This window comes from Nilaparvata lugens, unplaced genomic scaffold, assembly GCF_014356525.2.
Source record: "Nilaparvata lugens isolate BPH unplaced genomic scaffold, ASM1435652v1 scaffold5997, whole genome shotgun sequence".
NCBI classification, from domain to species: Eukaryota; Metazoa; Arthropoda; class Insecta; order Hemiptera; family Delphacidae; genus Nilaparvata; species Nilaparvata lugens.
Genome location: NW_024091766.1, coordinates 1836 through 19203, shown reverse-complemented (window position 1 = coordinate 19203; position 17368 = coordinate 1836). Strand labels below are relative to the sequence as shown.

Below are 17368 nucleotides of genomic sequence, written 5' to 3'. Positions count from 1 at the left end.
TCGTTAGAGCCGTTTTCGAGAAAACATTAAAAAACATGGTTTTTAGCCATTATCCGCCATTTTTTCCGCCATTTTGAATTGCATTCCATTGAATTTCTTATTGTTGGATCCTCATGGTATAAGGACCTTAAGTTTAAAATTTAAACTCAGTCCTTAGGACCTTAAGTCAATCGGTTAATTAGTAATGGAGCTATCGTGTTCACAGACACACACACACACACACTCACACTCACACACACACACCACACAGACCAACACACAAAAATCAAGTCAATCGGTTAATTAGGAATTGAGTTATCATGTTCACAGACACACACACACACACACACACACACACACACACACACACACACACACACACACAACAGTACAACATGAATAACAATTCATTAGCGAATTGATTGGTAGAGGTCAAGAATTGCTGATAGGTCATACTGAGTTTTTCTATACACATAGATTTTGATTATGCAATTAGAGGAGTAACTTTTAAATCAATAAAGGGAGCAGGTTTAAAGATTTTATGGAGGTTTAGCAGCTTTTATGAGGAAGTGTTAGGTCTAAATGCAGAGAGCGCAATAATTGAACAAATCCCTCACTTTTATTCGAAAATTTCATCATCTGTAAGAAGGTATCTGAATAAGTTATTCAAGTTTGTCCAACGGACTTGATCCATAATGAGGTTCGAAAAATATATGTTCAAGATTTGAAGCTTATTGATCAAATTGTTCAAAAGTTATTGTTGAACATCTGGACAAACATACAAACAGTCAGACATGGACAACGACTTTGGCTTTGAGTCGAAAGTAAGAACTCGCTAACGTTCTATCAAAGAAGCAATCGCTTGGTATCTTCATAAATTGAACAATATTTATATAATATGGCCTTTCTTTCTACACCGAGGGGTATTTATGTAAAATATTTGCCCCTGTAAAACTGTGCGATTTCTATCATTCCCAGCTATGAAATGGCTGGCATTGACCCAACAGTTATGGGCTATTACAATTTTTTTTGTTTGAATCTCATAAGTTTTTTATAATCTAGAAAACTGGCAAACCAACCTTTAGAATTTCAGAGCACTGAATCCAAATCTGAAAATTAGAGTTTTCCTATTTGGAATTGAGGGGATAACCTTTTTTCTTTTCTTGTAATGCTAATGATACTGTATAGCGTAAACTTTTACCTGTGCATGCTTGAAGGAATGAGTGTATGGGTAATTATTATAATATGAGGTGGTGAAACCGGTGGGACTCGAACTAAGGCGACATAGGTCGAGAAGAGACTCGACTCAGTCGAGAGCATGTGTTTCCGAAAATGGTGACACTCAGACCAGTCGATTCTAGTCTCCGCGACTGTCACCATTTGGAAACACATGCTCTCGACTAGAGTCGAGTCTCTTCTCGACCTGAGTCGCTTTAGTGTGAGTTGAGCCTTATACGTCCAGGCTGAAGTTGCAACACCCATATCACTACACCGGTCGGCCTATTGTGATAGAAATAGAGAAAATTAACTTGAATGAAAAAGACTAAGAAATTGTCAAAGTTTTAGTTTTAGTTTATCAGAGATTGACAATGGTAATAAACCGGAACGGTCTTTCTAATTATCAAGTGGTTATCAATCAGTGTTTTTTGACAATTTCTTAGTCTTTTTCATTCAATATGAATAATTACCATAATATCAACTTCTCAACTACACAAAAAGGAAAATTAACTCATCTAATCTATTTTTCATGATTAACTGCTAGTTAATAAATCATTATTGAACTAGTAGTTCTGTGAACAGTAGACCTCACGCAGTATTCTCATCCACTAGTACCTGATGTCAACAAACTCAGTTCACGTTTGAATTTGTATTCCATATGATATAATTCATCCAGTTCCGTGTGATCTTTCTATCTGATGAAAATTAATTTTTTAGCATCAAAAATATTATAATTTATCCAGCATTATTAAGTTCATTTGTTTATTTTTATTCACCTATTAAATCAGTTTTTTCGAATGTGAGAATATTGATACTGATGGGCACGCATAATAATACCATGACTGCAAAACAAAATATTGAAACCAAAGACCTTAAAGCTGCGATTAGACCAAATTTATTAAAAAAATAATTCAATCCTTATAGATTATATCAAATTGAACATTTCTTATCATACACATGATGAACATATGTGTTTGTCAACTTCCGTTAAATCTAATAGAATCTATAAGATTAAGTTATAACCATTTGTTAATAACTTTGGTGTAAACCCAGCTTAAAGATGCATACCTCTTTAATGTCTTCGATTGAAACTATAGACCTTATACAAATACAGTAATAGACTGGCGTCTCCACACATCTGTGTAATCACTTGTCAGCTGATTTATGATGAATAATTCTATAGTCTGATTTTTATTCTAATATTGGCGTATGAAGGAGGCTCCTTTCTCCTTTTATATTATTATCCTTGAAATGCAAAATTTCCAAAAATCTTGTATATACGTCGACGCGCAATTTAAAAAGGAACATACCTGTCAAATTTCATGATAATCTATTACCGCGTTTCGCCGTAAATGCGCAACATATAAACATTTAAACATTAAGAGAAATGCCAAACCGTCGACTTGAATCTTAGATCTCACTTCGTTCGGTCAATCACTTCGTTCGGTCAACTATTTTGACAACAGTACAGTTTAATTTGACACAACTTTGAAAAAAATAACCTTTGACACAACTCATCTTCTACTGAACCTTTTTTCTACTCAACCTACAAATATTTCCCCCATCGTAAATGATTTAAGATGGGGAAACCCAAAAACAAGCAACAAAAACCTGTAAGCTTCATATCAATAGAAACGTTCCAATATAATAGATAACATACCGAGTTCTTAGTTCATTGGAACAATATTGTACTCTCTATTAATATATCTGGCAGCAATGTTTAATTCAACATCTGAATAATTTATGATAAGAACTTTTTCCGATTCTTATCATTGCGTATGCATGATTCATGCTTCGTTATTCACACTTTATCGACGGATAAACTATGTACAGTGCCGGTGAGTTATATAAAAGTAATATTTTTGAAAACAAGCGATCATTACAGTGACAACGTGTGTAGCCTAAGAGTGAGATATGTTCAAGTTACTAGTTCAGAGCATCTTTCTTCTTCTGCTCCTTGGAAGCCAACGGTAAGATTAATATTCATTCAAAATATTCTATCAATAATAATATTAATATCGATAATAATTAATTCTTCTTTACTACAATAATTTGTGCATGATTTCACGCTTATCTCAAGTCACAAGAAAAGTGGCCATATATTCTGATTCACATTTATTTACTCTGAATATAGAATATTTTAGACTTGTGCTACCAACCGACCAGATATACAAGCGTTGGAAAAGTGTGACTTTCTTAAAATTTTGCTTTTATATTTTTTCTCGTCCGATCTGTTTTGCCCCTTACCTTCCTATAACATGTGAAAGTACCCAATACCAATCACACCAATCTCTAATTACGTATATAATTTAAAGTATCAATATGATTGATAACAATTACCAATGCATATACCAATGGACAATTGCCAGTGAGTTTTTTCTCCCATGCAAGTAGCAATTTTAACACATTTTTTTATGTATTTGAACACAAGATGCAGTCGATTATTGAGTAAAAATTAAAAACTTTTACTTACTGACTGGAGTACTTTCAATCGTCTAGTGATCATTTTCAACAGTGTAGACCGGAAATGTTTTGATGGTTAGGAAGATTTGTGGTGTTTATTATGTGATCAAAAAGTTTGCTGGATTTGAAATTCAGCTGTTCATTTAGTATGTTGTTACTGTCTAGGATGGTGGCTTTATAAACTTCAAACTGTTCTGCTGTATTTAATTTATGTCCATTTCTTTTCTCTTTCAATATTGTAAGGTCGATGGTTAGGAAGATTTGTGGTGTTTATTATGTGATCAAAAAGTTTCCGGTCTACACTGTTGAAAATGATCGCTGGACGATTAGTAGTACTCCAGTCATCAGTAAGTAAAAGTTTTTAATATTACTTAATAATCGACTGCATGTCGTGTTCAAATACATAAAAAAAGTGTGTTAATACAAAGCAGCTCGGAATAGAGCAAGAAACCATCACCTAGCAATTTTATTTTAGTTGTTGTAAATAAATTTAATCAAGAATAGATTTAAATGTGATTTAATTTGACAAGGCAGCATCAGTCGCCTGTAATAGCAGCGTTGTAAAACAGCCTTCTATTTATGAAAACCAGTTGATTACAGCTCAAATATTGGAATCTAGAAGTTCTCTGTAAAATTCCAGTCCAGCCTTCGACAGATAGATTCTATACAGCAACTCTGTTTCCTTTTAAAATTCATAGAGAAAAGACTGATTTCCTCCTACCACTTTTGACAAATGAATCATCATTTCAGAACAGTTTTCTCGCTTTCATCACCCACTCACAGGCTTAAACTTAAAAACATTTCTGGAATGTCTGAAATTTCATGTTTACTGGTCAAGTCAGCTCGACATTGACAAACAAATAATTTGTTATTTGTAAAGGTGCGTACAGATTTACGCGCCGCGAACATGAGCAATTCACTTTCAATCAGCTGATGCCAAGCTTTTTATATCTGTATCTTACCGTTTCTGTAAAAATACAGATATACTCAGCTGATTAAAAGTGAATTGCTCATGTTCGCGGCGCGTATATCTGTACGCACCTTTAGGCTTGTAAGCATCTAAAACAATAGTTGAAAATCCTCACTGTTCGCTTCGTGTAAATCTCTAACTTTCAGGTACATCCCAACTAATTTTATTTAATCAGACTATAATGTTAATGGAGATTTCCAAATAATACGCGATTGAGCATGATGGGGAAACATTGTGTCATACCACTCCTGATTTTTATAGTGTGACGTCGATTTATGTTCTATACATGAAATCTTCCTATTTTTTTATCTTTATCTTTACTATTTAAGCATCTAGCGTAGATGCTAGAGTTTATTCAGAGAGATTTTATCAGAGATTGACAATGGTGTAACAACCGAAACGTGTCTTTCTAACTATGAATGAAATCTATAGTTTTTGACAATATATTAGTCTTTTTATTTAATTTAAAAAAAGAAAAAATCTAGTTTAGAGTTTAATAGATCGCTATAAATTTAGCTTCGTTTTCTAGTCAAGTCCTTCCTGCTTTGTCTCTATATCTTATTCACTCTTTATTCTATATGCTATATATGTTGGTCTGACATGGGTAGGATTTTAGTAATTATTTTATTGATTGATTTATTCAGATTTAAGTTTTTAGATTTTCAAGGAAAAAGACTCTGATATAATCAAATCGAATGAAATCAAATTTATTCACCAATTAACAACAGTGTTACAAGAAAATGGATAAATAATTTTTTGTTAAATAATTGGCGAGGCTAGAAAAAGAAATCTTGTGCTCCAGCCACCAGTTCAAACATTCCTTACTATATTTAACATGATTTTAGAATTAATTCAGCTTGTTGACCGAAGCGGAGCTGAGGTCTTAGTTTCGACTCGATAGGCTTTTGTCTGTTTGTTTGTACCGCAGTTACAGTCGCAGTTATTGTCCGATTTGGATGAAATTTGGTATGCAAGTTCTATGAAACAATTCGCAGAAACGTATGTGAAACGTTTTTGATAAGACCTCCGGTTTTTAATTAAATTGAATATAAATTGTGCTGCTCTAAAATGTGCTGTATTGAATGAATGGTATCGTTGGAATGCTATCGATGGAGCACAAAGAGTTGTCAGCGGTAAACCTTGAAACGTCTTAGTCGCTCCAAATCATACTGTATTTATTAATTGAAGAAAACTTCTCACTTGATTGCACCATTTTTTCCCTTTTCAACACGATATTTCCCTGTTTCATAAATGAATAGTTTCTCGACCTACCGAACCGGCCGGAGACATCACAGCTTAGTTAGTTAGCTCTTGTTTTCGTTTTAGTAAGAGATCGGAAACCGACTTGTGAGCATAAACATTCTACATAGGCATCACAAGCCGCCATAGCATTGAATCCACTTTTCATGAAAAATATTATTAGCAACCTCCTGTCATTGTCACCAACAAAAACCATCTTATTTAGAATCATTTTCTGTCTCACTATCGTCTGTGAGACGATTAATCATCTAAATTTCCTACTGCATATTCCATTTTTCTGTCAGTTGACCTATTTCTTATAATTAAAATGTTAGAAAAGTTGTAATATTGTAAATATGGGGACGATAAGAAGGTACCTCCTTGAGAGACATTTATAAGTCCGGTGTCCCTGGAAACAATGTCTCTAGCACTTTCAATGGAGAAAATAATATGACATGGATGAATCTTTACAATATACTGTACTTTCTTAATGGCCCTTCTCATTAGTTTGAAAGTTGTAGGCTATTCATGAGCGAGGTCTACTGTTCGCAGAACTACTAGTTATAATATAATCAAGACCAGTACAATAAAGAAAGATGAATCAAATAAATAATCATATAATTAATGTAGTATAGTTAATCGTCGTCGTCTTCCTACAAGGATTAGGCAATTTGCCTGTTCCGACTTCAAACTCACCATCACATCCATCTTTTACGGGGTCTGCCCACACTTCTCCTTCCAACCGGGTTATACAACATGACTGCTTTGGGAATCCTGTCACTCACCATCCTTTCAACATGCTCTTTCCAGTTTTGCCGATTTTCTTCAATTTTCTGCCATAATAGAGATTATGTTGAGCTCGCTTCTTATATCGACATTTTGAAGCCCATCTTCCCTTGTGCACCCTTTTACTGCTCTTAAAAACCTCATTTCGGCAGCCTGTAACCTACTCCATTCTTTCTTCCTAGGTATCCAAGATTCAGAGCCATATAATATGATGAATCATATAATATAACCAAGACACTTCAAATATTCAAATATAATAATAACAATTTACGTAGTTGGACCTTAGTGAGGAAATTGCTTTGTTCAATTATAGTATTTTCATTTCCACGACAATTAATATTCTGCAAACTTCTGATCGGAAATGAGGCTAACATTTTCAAAATTCTCAAATTCATAGACGTTTGATAGTTTTCACGGACATCATAATTATATAGTCGCTCGAGGAGGCGATATATCAGCGAATATTTGGAACTTATAGGAATATTGGAGCTTATAAGAACTTATAGGATATTTGGAACTTAGGTATTCTCCTCATAAATTCTTTCAATAATCATTTGTTGGCCGAAACCCTTGAGACAAGTGTTTTCCAGGTCATTAGACGCAGTGCCGTAGAGAGGGGGGAACCTCTATAGTGAGGTCCACGTTATAATGGCAGTGAAGAAAGATAGGAAAACAACGTTATCCTCAGTCTTGTCAATGCCTTCTGTAGACAATATCCGATACAGGTTTATTGATGTAATATTTCATTATTTATCAAAATTTGGGAACAGAATAGTTTTGGGCTATGCCTGTTGTTCTACCCCGATCATATTCATATGATTTGTAATTATATCAACGAATAAATAAATAAATAAATTAACTGTTCATTCTACTTTAAAATAATCAATGATATTTTATTAAGCAAGAATTTTTTAAAAATAATTTCATAATTGATAAAATATCTGGTTGATAAATTATTAATTCTGCATTGTTAAAAGACGATTTGGCTACAGTGCAAAGCAAGAATGAGATAGCGCTATCCGCTTTGTTGTATGAAAGACAAGGATAACAATACCATTGCTATCAAACACTGCCATTATAACGTAGACCTCACTATAGATACAATTCAGTCGGTTCTCAAATCTTCTCAATTGAGAAAGGAAAGGAAAAAAAATTATAAAATCAATATTTTCATTTTTATTCGGAACGAGTGTTGAATGAGTGTTCTGTGGATATTGAGTGCAAATGGGATTATGAGTGCTGAATAGTCAGGCACGGCCCCAGGGACTTTGCCGCCCTGGGCGAGATCGGCAACCGCCGCCACCCCTCTCACAAGTATCCCATCTAATTGTTAATCCCGGCTTCCACCCCTTCCTAGAGCGATCGCCTAACTATTGTGTCTCCGCTGTGATGCGATTAGGCAATTCGCACCACAGTGTTACAGTGACATAATAAATAATTATTTACTAGGAGTCCCAAGAGTAAATTGCAATTTGAAAATTATTTTTGTTTCATAAACTGGTTTATGTTTCCAGTTGCAGAGATATTTTTTAAAGGCCTACTTGAAAATTCCCTTAGCCTGGGAAAATTCCTTCACAAATTTATTTTTCAAGATCTAAGGACTCAGCTTTTTTATGTTTGATGGAAATCATCGCTAGACCACTCAGACGTTCCTGGGACATTGTTGATCTTAAATATGTCTTTATTAGCTTGAGTTTGGAGAAGCTTCTTTCTCCACTCGCAACTATCACTGCTTGAGTCAATAAAATTCTTAGAGCAACACTTACTTTAGGTGCGATCAAATTAATTTATAATTTTCAATGTTTCTTTTGGAGAACTGTTAGGCTTTATAATTGATAATAGAACTCTCAGTTCGTCTTTTAAATCCATGTTAATGATATCTTTGGAATCATTGAAACTTAGGGCATTACACAATTTTGAACACTTGTCTGAACTCATATTAGGAGGCATGTCTTTAACTTTGCTTATATCGTACAAAAACTGAAAATTCGATATATATATATAATATATATATATAATATATATATATATATATATATATATATAATTCTACTATTCACATTTAATATTATGAATTTATTTGTTTTTTTTTAATTTTCCGTTCCTTAAAATTTGCCGCCCCAAAAATCTGCCGCCTGGGCGGCCGCCCGGTCCACCCACCCCTAGGGCCGGCCCTGTGAATAGGAGTGGTTGAGTACCAATAATCTCCAATACAAGAAGCTCTCTTATTCAGATCTACCAATCGAGACCATGATTTGGGATTATGGGAGCATTAGCATCTTGTAATCATAATTGAGGGACGGTTTCCGAGCTCGAGATTAAGCTAAGTTATAGACATTAAACAGATGGAGTCAGAAAATTGGCTTTCCAAAACGGGGCGTAGTCAAAGTCACGTTTAAATTAAACTTCGAAAAACTAGAAAATTGTACACAAAATAGAATAAAGAGAGAATAGTGTAAAGTTTCAGCTATTCTGAATTATTTAGGAATGTTTTATTCCGTCAAGGAAAAACGTTTAAACAATAGAAATGAAAAGATAAAGATTCAATATGAAGTGGACTGTGAATTGCAGTCAGGACTCCACTCCAGTTGCCGGAGGTTTCATTCCATTCATTCGCCAGCTGAAACTGCATGCTAACCATGCGTGGACGGTGTAGCCTACTCTCTCTAGCCACAACCCTAGCCGCTAAACGAAGTACAAAAAAAAATAACAAACCGTCCGCTTGATTGGTTTGGAACAGAGCTTCTGTCATACCTACTGTTCATCATTGCCTGTTGTTTAAATTTCCACTTTGCATTGGGTCCTTCATAACCCTTTTGAAACTGTATTGTTCGTATGTTGTTGCATTGATTTGATAATAATAATAATATCGAGTGACCAGGCTGGCTCAGGTCTGGTGTCAGAGTTTTCAGGTCGCAACTGATCAATTTCAGGGCCTCTGACATGACCTAACGACTGCTTTTTAGGCAGCCGGGACCGACGGCTTAACGTGTCCATCCGAAACACGGGAGTGGCCCGATTGATTTGATGATAACTCTCAAGAATGACCGACAACTATGTTAAGATAATAATATCGGGGCACTGAGCTTCGTTCGTTATTTATTTATTTATTGAAAAACAGAACAAAAATTCTTTAAAATGATTGGGGAAGGACTAACAGACACAGCACAAATCTTTTTCTTCCCCGAATTTTGATTTATAGACTACACTATAAATAATCCAAAGAGTAAGAAATGTTCCATACACTTGAATTGAGGTTCAATTTTCAGTCCCGATGTTTGAAAACATAAAAGTTCTTATTTAGATTGTTTACAAACCAAATTGAATAACAAAATAGCACTTACTAATCACTTAGAACTGTAAAATAATTAACTTTGGATATTATGATAATTATACCTTCTCATGTCAACAGATCAGACTATTTTGATCAAGTCAAAATAAAATTTCTAGATTTCTCCCAAGATACGGTAAGCTAATTTATTACACAGCTGATCTCCCACACAGGCACACGCATCTTCTGTTATCGACAGACGACAAAATTATCATCTGTTTTTACAAGGATGAATTACTATCCTTTTCATGTTCTTCAGCAAGTTTTCCAAGGGATGAGACCTAGTGCAATCGAATGTTTATATCATAAACCTACTATGTTAAAAATTTCATGAAAATCGTTAGAGCCGTTTTCGAGATCCGTTGAACATAAATAACCAGATATAAAATATATACAGAAATTGCTCGCCTTATATAATAGGATTTTGCTGCAACTATCAATTTACTGCGACTTAAACTGCGTTCACACCAAAGTTATTAACAAAATGTTAATAACTTGAACTCTATAGATTCTATTAGATTGAATATATATTTTATCATACACATGATGAACATATGTGTTTGTCAAGTTCCGTTCAATCTAATAGAATCTATAAGGATTAAGTTATTAACATTTTGTTAATAACTTTGGTGTAAACGCAGCTTAACATTTCGGAAAGCAAATTTTCTGACTCCAGCTGTTCAAAGTCCAGAATCCTTAGCTCGGAAACCGGCCTTTAATCTGTTTTATGAAATACAGTAAGGTGATAGGTTGGACAATTTTCCAGTTGTTTGAATTAGGTTTGATAGTGTTTTAAAAATCCTGAAATGCTATTAATGACTAATTAATGGGTACAATTTCAATCAGAATTCGGGTTTGATAAATAAGTATTGATTGTGAATTTTTTTTTTTGAAATTTTTATGAGATAAATTATTTTTCAGATCTTCAGGCATTCCTGCAGCGAACTCAGTGAAAACATTACCAGAAGGATTGGATGAGCATGAAATGAAAAATGTAAGTTGATCAATTTGATAAATCTCAACGGTATCTTACGTCACATGTACGGGAAGCGGCCTTTTGCAGGCGAGAATGATGTTTCTATTTTAGGCGTTAGCGGAGACTAGACTTTCATTCGAGCACTGCAAAGGACATTCACGTCCAAGTAACGAACTCTATATTTTGTCATAATAATCTAAAGAAGAATAATTGAGAAATAGAAAACATTACCTGCTTGTACTGAACTTACGACATGCATTCTATAAACATAACCTAGTTTACAAATAATTCCAATAATTTGATAATACTCCCACCTGGAGCACTGAAGATGGTTTTTTTTTAGCAATTTTGCTGTTCCTATTTCGGAACTGGGGAAAATACTCGACTGTAGAGAGAACAAATGGTTTCATTACAGTAGAGTATGCTGTAATGAGAATCATATATTTATTTGTTCTGCAAACAGCTGTTTACCGGTTTGATTCCATACTTGGGACAGCTGAGATTGAATGACTATGACAAAAAATCCTTTTGAAGTTCTCAATGCCCATATGCTTAAACTAGGTCTACCACAACTGTCGCCCTGCTTTTCAATGAATTTCTGTTACACTGAGCAGAAACATATACCTAGAAAATTGAATAAATAAATAAATCTGTGGAATCTATGGCCTATTTTCTTCATTATTATTGATTAATACAATAAGTACATGATATGGAGAGAAAAAATAAGGTAATCTTGTGCTATTTCTTTCCCAAATTTAGAAAAGTTAACACATAGTCCGAAATAGGTTGTCTTGTTCACTTCACAAAATGTTCAGTCCTTGATATCATTGTATCCTTAAAAATATATTGTAGTTTGATAATTATTATTAAACGAAAATCCAAATCAAATGCTGTAAATCACCCTGAAGACTTCTGCTACTGCAAATATTGACAACATGGTAAACAGCTTGATGGAAATTCGATGAGCGCTACTATTCAAAAATTATTTCTCAGTACAAAAAAAAATATAGTGTGTGAGTTCTTCCATTCAAACGGTGTGGAAGTAATATCCATCTGTAGACTGGCTGACCGCTATGGCTACGTATAAAATGAGCGCTGCCATAGCTACCTCTAATACAAGGCCGCGGCCTACGATATTGCAACGTCGCAGTGTAGGCCTAGAATACCAGCTGATCTTTTTCACCAATCATGTATTAGATTCCATGCCTACACTGCGACGTTGCAACATCGTAGGCCGCGGCCTTTTATTAGAGATGGCTATGGCGCTGCTATCCGGAGATTGTAAGTGTGGTGTAATCAGTTTGGTGTAATCATAGACATTAACCAGTTTGGTGTAATCATAGACAGAATAAGTAATAGTTGATTTCGTTGGATATATTAATGTATCTTCCTCACTTTCATGCCAAATTACCTCCGCTTTTTTCACCCCCATATATTATGTTCTTACTTCGTATGGTACTTGACCAGAATCCAAGCAAAATACTTGCAACTCAATGCCAACATACAAGAAATCTTGTTGGCAGTGCCAAATATTACATTGATAATATTGTTATACTGAAGTTACAATTAATGTCCATTTGTATTGTTTAGGTACTCTAGTAATTATAAAAACACTCCACTTATATGGGCTACTTTTGTACAAATTAATAAAAACTTGTAGTACCCTTTAATATTAAACAAATAATAATATTTTAATGACTAGTTTCGACCATAGGTCATTTTCAAGACGTTAAAATATTTTAGAGCTTTCAATAATAAAGGGTACTTCAAGTTTTCATATTGTTTCTATTAATTTCTAGTAATTATATTGTACTGATATGTATTTGTGATTTTTGGGAATAAATTCAATTCAATCCATTATGAATACATTTTTTTTTTGTATGCAGGGCATTGGAGTTAAAGGCTCTAGACAACACTTGGACTGCCAGGCTGAATCAGTCTTCATTCAAGAACAAATTCCACTGATCACGAAAACGCTGGCTGATGGCAAACTCGTTGCACTGAAGCAGAACGACCTGTCAGCAGCTGATGAAACCATACTGGTGCTGGGTAAGGCTGGCGCTGGCAAAACCAGTTTGATCCAGTTTCTGTCCGAAAATCCCAAACTGCAGTCGAAAAAGATGATATGGAAAACATCCGAGTACATAATTGAAGATGGAGAGAAAATTGGAACATCTGAGACTGAGTCTTTCACTCTCTATCCTGAACTTGTCAGCTATAATGCAACCATCAACTTCTGTGACTCACCGGGATTCCACGACTCTCGCAGCTCTGTACATGAGATTGTCTCCATGGATGTCATGAGGTCTGTAACCAGCAAGTTCAAAAATGTGAAGATTCTACTAATTGAGGAATATGGATCTCTACAGTATAGCAAATCCAAAGTAAATTTCATGGACACTCTTAGACACCTTACTGATTTCTTAGTCGATATTGATAGGTATAAAGATCACATTGTGCTTATTGCATCTAAATTACCTTTTAGATTTAGAATGCCAGATGAAGGAGATGATGGTTCAGTACCTGAATTGATAACAGAGGAAATGCATATTGAAAGAATCATGGATTACTTGAATCATACAGAGATATCTATAGTAAGAAAGCTTAATCAGAAAATTGGAAAAAGTGAGCGAGATTTCTATCAGAAAGTGATAAAGCTACTACAAAGTCTTCAAACCAGAGACAAAAATGGCAAAGCAGCTAGAATAAGTGTCTTCCGTCGCCCACACAAGTCAGGGTCACTCATGAGTATGCCATTGCTCAATCAGAACAAGGAATCACTCACAAAAACCATCATCAACTTGAATGCTGTTCAGGTGCAGAAGAATGACTTCCACTTCACTATGTCCAATGAAGCAAAAGTGTATCTAGAATGCCTCTTGAAACTCACAATTGACGACATCATACATGAAATCATAAGGCTGTTTCTTGAACTGAATGAATTTGTGGTTCAAAAAATTCAGAACTACACAAGTTTTCATCAAGTGTTGACAGATTTTGAATCATTTAATAATGCTTTGAAGCAGTTATCAGATAACCTTGATGAGGCAAGAAACTATGATGTGTTTTTGGAGAAGGTTAATAATTTCATTTCTGAACAGAGAATAACAGCACATATGAACTCTAATGAACTAGTGAATGTGCTTGCGAAATATGAGGAATTAATTCTGAATTTCGTTGACGAAATGCCAATGTCGATTTCACCATCAAGAGCATGGTCAATTGCCATGAGACAATTGAAGGAATCTGTGCAAGATGAGCTGCAATGGTACAGGACTCTTAATAACTTCATCAGTGGACTATCAAGCTATAAGATACAAAGGAACAAGACAGAGATTCACTCGAGACTTTTCCACGAAGGTTCTATATTGACAGATGAGTTGATGGATCTATTTGTGGACGTCACTGGAGCAACAAATTTGAACCAATTTCATTGACGCACGAGGAAACATCAGAAAAACGCTGGAGCTTGAAAGTGTGACGAATACATTACTAAAACCAAGTAATATTACTTGTGATGAAGATGGGAGACTCATAGTTGAAGGATTTCAAATTTGTCTTACAGAAATAAATTCAAAACATTTGATTGAATCCCACTGTAACAACATCACTGTGAAAGAAGTTGCTCTCCCTAGCTGTTGATGCAGTTTACATGGATGAGGACACCGTGGATATCTTCAGAGGAGTGGATATGTTTGTGGTGTCACCTAAATGGGAAGTTATTGGACAAAGGAGGATAGTGCTGAGTGGTCAGAACGGAGGAGCTCACCATTATGGTGACGTCGATAATGGCACAGATGGGAGACCAGGTCTGCCAGGGTGTAATTGCACAGATGGGAGACCAGGTCTGCCAGGGGGTAATGGGACAGATGGGAGACCAGGTCTGCCAGGGGGTAATGGCACAGATGGGAGACCAGGTCTGCCAGGGGGTAATGGAGGCAACTTTTTTGGAATTGGTTTGCAGTTTGTGAATGGCAAAAATCTGCTGATTGAGTCGAATGGTGGGAGAGGGGGGCAGGGAACAGATGGAGCAAGAGGAATGAGAGGTCCGGCCGGAAGAGATGCAGCTGAAAAATTGAAATCGGGACTCTACAGTCAAAGTTATAAGTTTGATAGAGGAGTAGAAACATCAAATATGAATAAATGCCTGGCTCCAAATGCTGTTGAAAGGGTTTTCAGATTATATCCTCAATCTAAAAAGCAACCCAATAAGTGTGAGAATGTTGATGCAGGAGTCAGAGTGATCATAGAAGAAGGTGACTGTGGTGGTGAAGGAGGAGCTGGAGGTTTTGGCGGAGAAGCAGGAATCGGAGGCTACCCGGGAGACCAAAAGTTGATTCAGTTGGGAGACTCATCTGAAATTCAAATGCAAAATCAAAATGGAAGGTCTGGTACTCGCGGCAAGAAGGGAAAAACTGGAGAGCGTGGGATGGATGGCATTGGGATGATTTGTGTTCAAGTAACATGGGTCGGTCATAGTAGATCGTACATGAAGTGTGAATCAACAAACACCACATCACCAGCATGCAACTCTTGTGATAATCCGGTTGAGTCCCAGTACACAACAACAGGTATGGAGAAACCAGCGCCCAAGAGATCTCCTGATTTCTCCAACTATTTACTCCACTACATAGTTCTGTTAGAATCGCATTCAAATCACACAATTTTCAACCAAATTATAACGAGTTTTAGAGAAGCCATTCAAAGGAAATACTCGTATCCTTTGAACCACTTAGGATTATTGTTTTTTGAGGAGACAACACAGCAGGAAACCTTTGAACAATCCGATCGTTTTGATTGAGTTGAATACATCGATAATTTCAATGTGATAAGTCGCTACATAACTCATTAAGAAATTATTCTACATATTAAACAGTGGGAGGCATACAGAAGAGTACAGAAGGTGAGGTATCTAGGGATAACATTGGATTCTCATTTACGGTGGAAACACCGTAACAATGATAAATGCCAGAAGCTGAAACATATAATACATAAATTTTATAACAAAAATATAATAAGATTGATATATTTTGCTTATGCATAGTCTGTACTCCAATATGGAATCTTGATTCGGGGTGGGGCTCTCAACTGCCATTCCAATAAAATGTTTGTTGTCCAAAAACATATTCCTAGAGCTGCCTTGGGTAAGCCTTGGCTGCATCCCAGTGCCGAGCTTTTCCAAGAAATGTGCGTTCTCACTCTAAAACAGCTTTATGTTGAGAGCTTAATTCTATTTATAAATAGGAATTCAGAATCATTTATCACCCACCCAAACCCATTCGAAGCGCAAGAGTAGAATGTCCCCGAACTGACCTATCCATTTGCAGAAAGCAATATGTGTATAATTGTGAAAGAATTTTCAACAGTATTCTACAAAATTTCATCACATCCAATTCGGTTGGGAATGTTAAAAAACGCATAGAAAATTGGATTCCTAACGTTTCAAATTCTGCATGTCTCTTATCAACTGAACTCTACACCTTGGCTTTTCCTATTTCCATTAGCTACATTTTCATGTTTTATAGATTAAGTCTTCTTCCTCAGCTTATCTCCATAATTGTCTCCATTCTTACTACAGCATTATTATAATGGATATTCAAGTTTTTACATTGTTATACTGTGAAAACTTTTGATTATCTTTGATCAAAGAATCTTTGATATTTCATATCAATTTATAAAAAAAATCAGCACTCGGCCTCTGCGCTCAGGTTTTCTTAATCTTGCAGGGATCCTCTTATTTATTATATATCTTACTTATACTACCTACTGTATATATAACTATTATGTGATGTACTTCATACTTTAAGTTCCTAACTTTGTAACCATCATTAAGGATAAATAAATTGTATGACTGTAAAGTAAATAAGTAAATTGTAAATAATGTATGTCTAACTATTATGTTATGTACTTTATACTTTAAGTTTCTAACTTTGTAACCATCATTAAATAAATAAATAAATTTGATTTGATTTGATCTTCCTGAGTATAAACACTTATTGTATCCATAAATTCACAGTTTATTTCCATCTTGATTCTATTTTTTTTTTTTATCAGCAAAAAAAAACGCCAAAAACGTTACCAAAAGCTTAAAAGTTTCGAACTCTGCAGTATCCCAGCTGATTCGTCTTCAGTCTGCTGTCTTTGCGCCTGAATATGGGTTTGCATCCTGCCTAAGAATATGGTTGTTCGATTATCTCATCTCATAAGCAAACATCTTATGTGATGAATATGATGAATATTGATGAATATGATGGTTATGATGAATATTTATGCTGCTACTCACGTCATCTCATCATCAATCATGGACTAGAGCCTGTTCCGTTGTCCACCTCTCGGTCTTCTGACGTCTCTTTTCCCATCCACATCATTTCTTTTTTCATCACATCTCCTCGTCACTCACATCATT

General features: G+C 35.2%; 2 protein-coding genes across 2 annotated transcripts; both read left to right on the top strand.

Moving 5' to 3' along the window:
- Nucleotides 1-3076: 3076 nt before the first annotated feature.
- Nucleotides 3077-16936, top strand: LOC120348774. Its single transcript, XM_039445021.1, has 3 exons — nucleotides 3077-3167; nucleotides 10908-10980; nucleotides 12849-16936. The coding sequence occupies exons 1-3, from the start codon at nucleotides 3112-3114 to the stop codon at nucleotides 14397-14399; spliced, it is 1680 nt and encodes a 559-aa protein (XP_039300955.1). The 5' UTR covers nucleotides 3077-3111; the 3' UTR covers nucleotides 14400-16936.
- On the top strand, nucleotides 13580-16936 carry LOC120356159 (collagen alpha-1(IV) chain-like). Its single transcript, XM_039445022.1, has one exon. It carries the CDS (start codon nucleotides 14615-14617, stop codon nucleotides 15761-15763), a length of 1149 nt encoding a protein of 382 aa, XP_039300956.1. The 5' UTR covers nucleotides 13580-14614; the 3' UTR covers nucleotides 15764-16936.
- Nucleotides 16937-17368: the final 432 nt, after the last annotated feature.

Excerpts from the sequence above, each read along its gene's own strand:
- LOC120356159 (XM_039445022.1), top strand. The coding sequence starts at position 14,615 with ATGGATGAGGACACCGTGGATATCTTCAGAGGAGTGGATATGTTTGTG.
- LOC120348774 (XM_039445021.1), top strand. The coding sequence starts at position 3,112 with ATGTTCAAGTTACTAGTTCAGAGCATCTTTCTTCTTCTGCTCCTTGGA. Across the intron at positions 3,168-10,907 it reads CTGCTCCTTGGAAGCCAACG|ATCTTCAGGCATTCCTGCAG; the intron begins GTAAGATTAATA and ends ATTATTTTTCAG. Across the intron at positions 10,981-12,848 it reads ATGAGCATGAAATGAAAAAT|GGCATTGGAGTTAAAGGCTC; the intron begins GTAAGTTGATCA and ends TTTTGTATGCAG.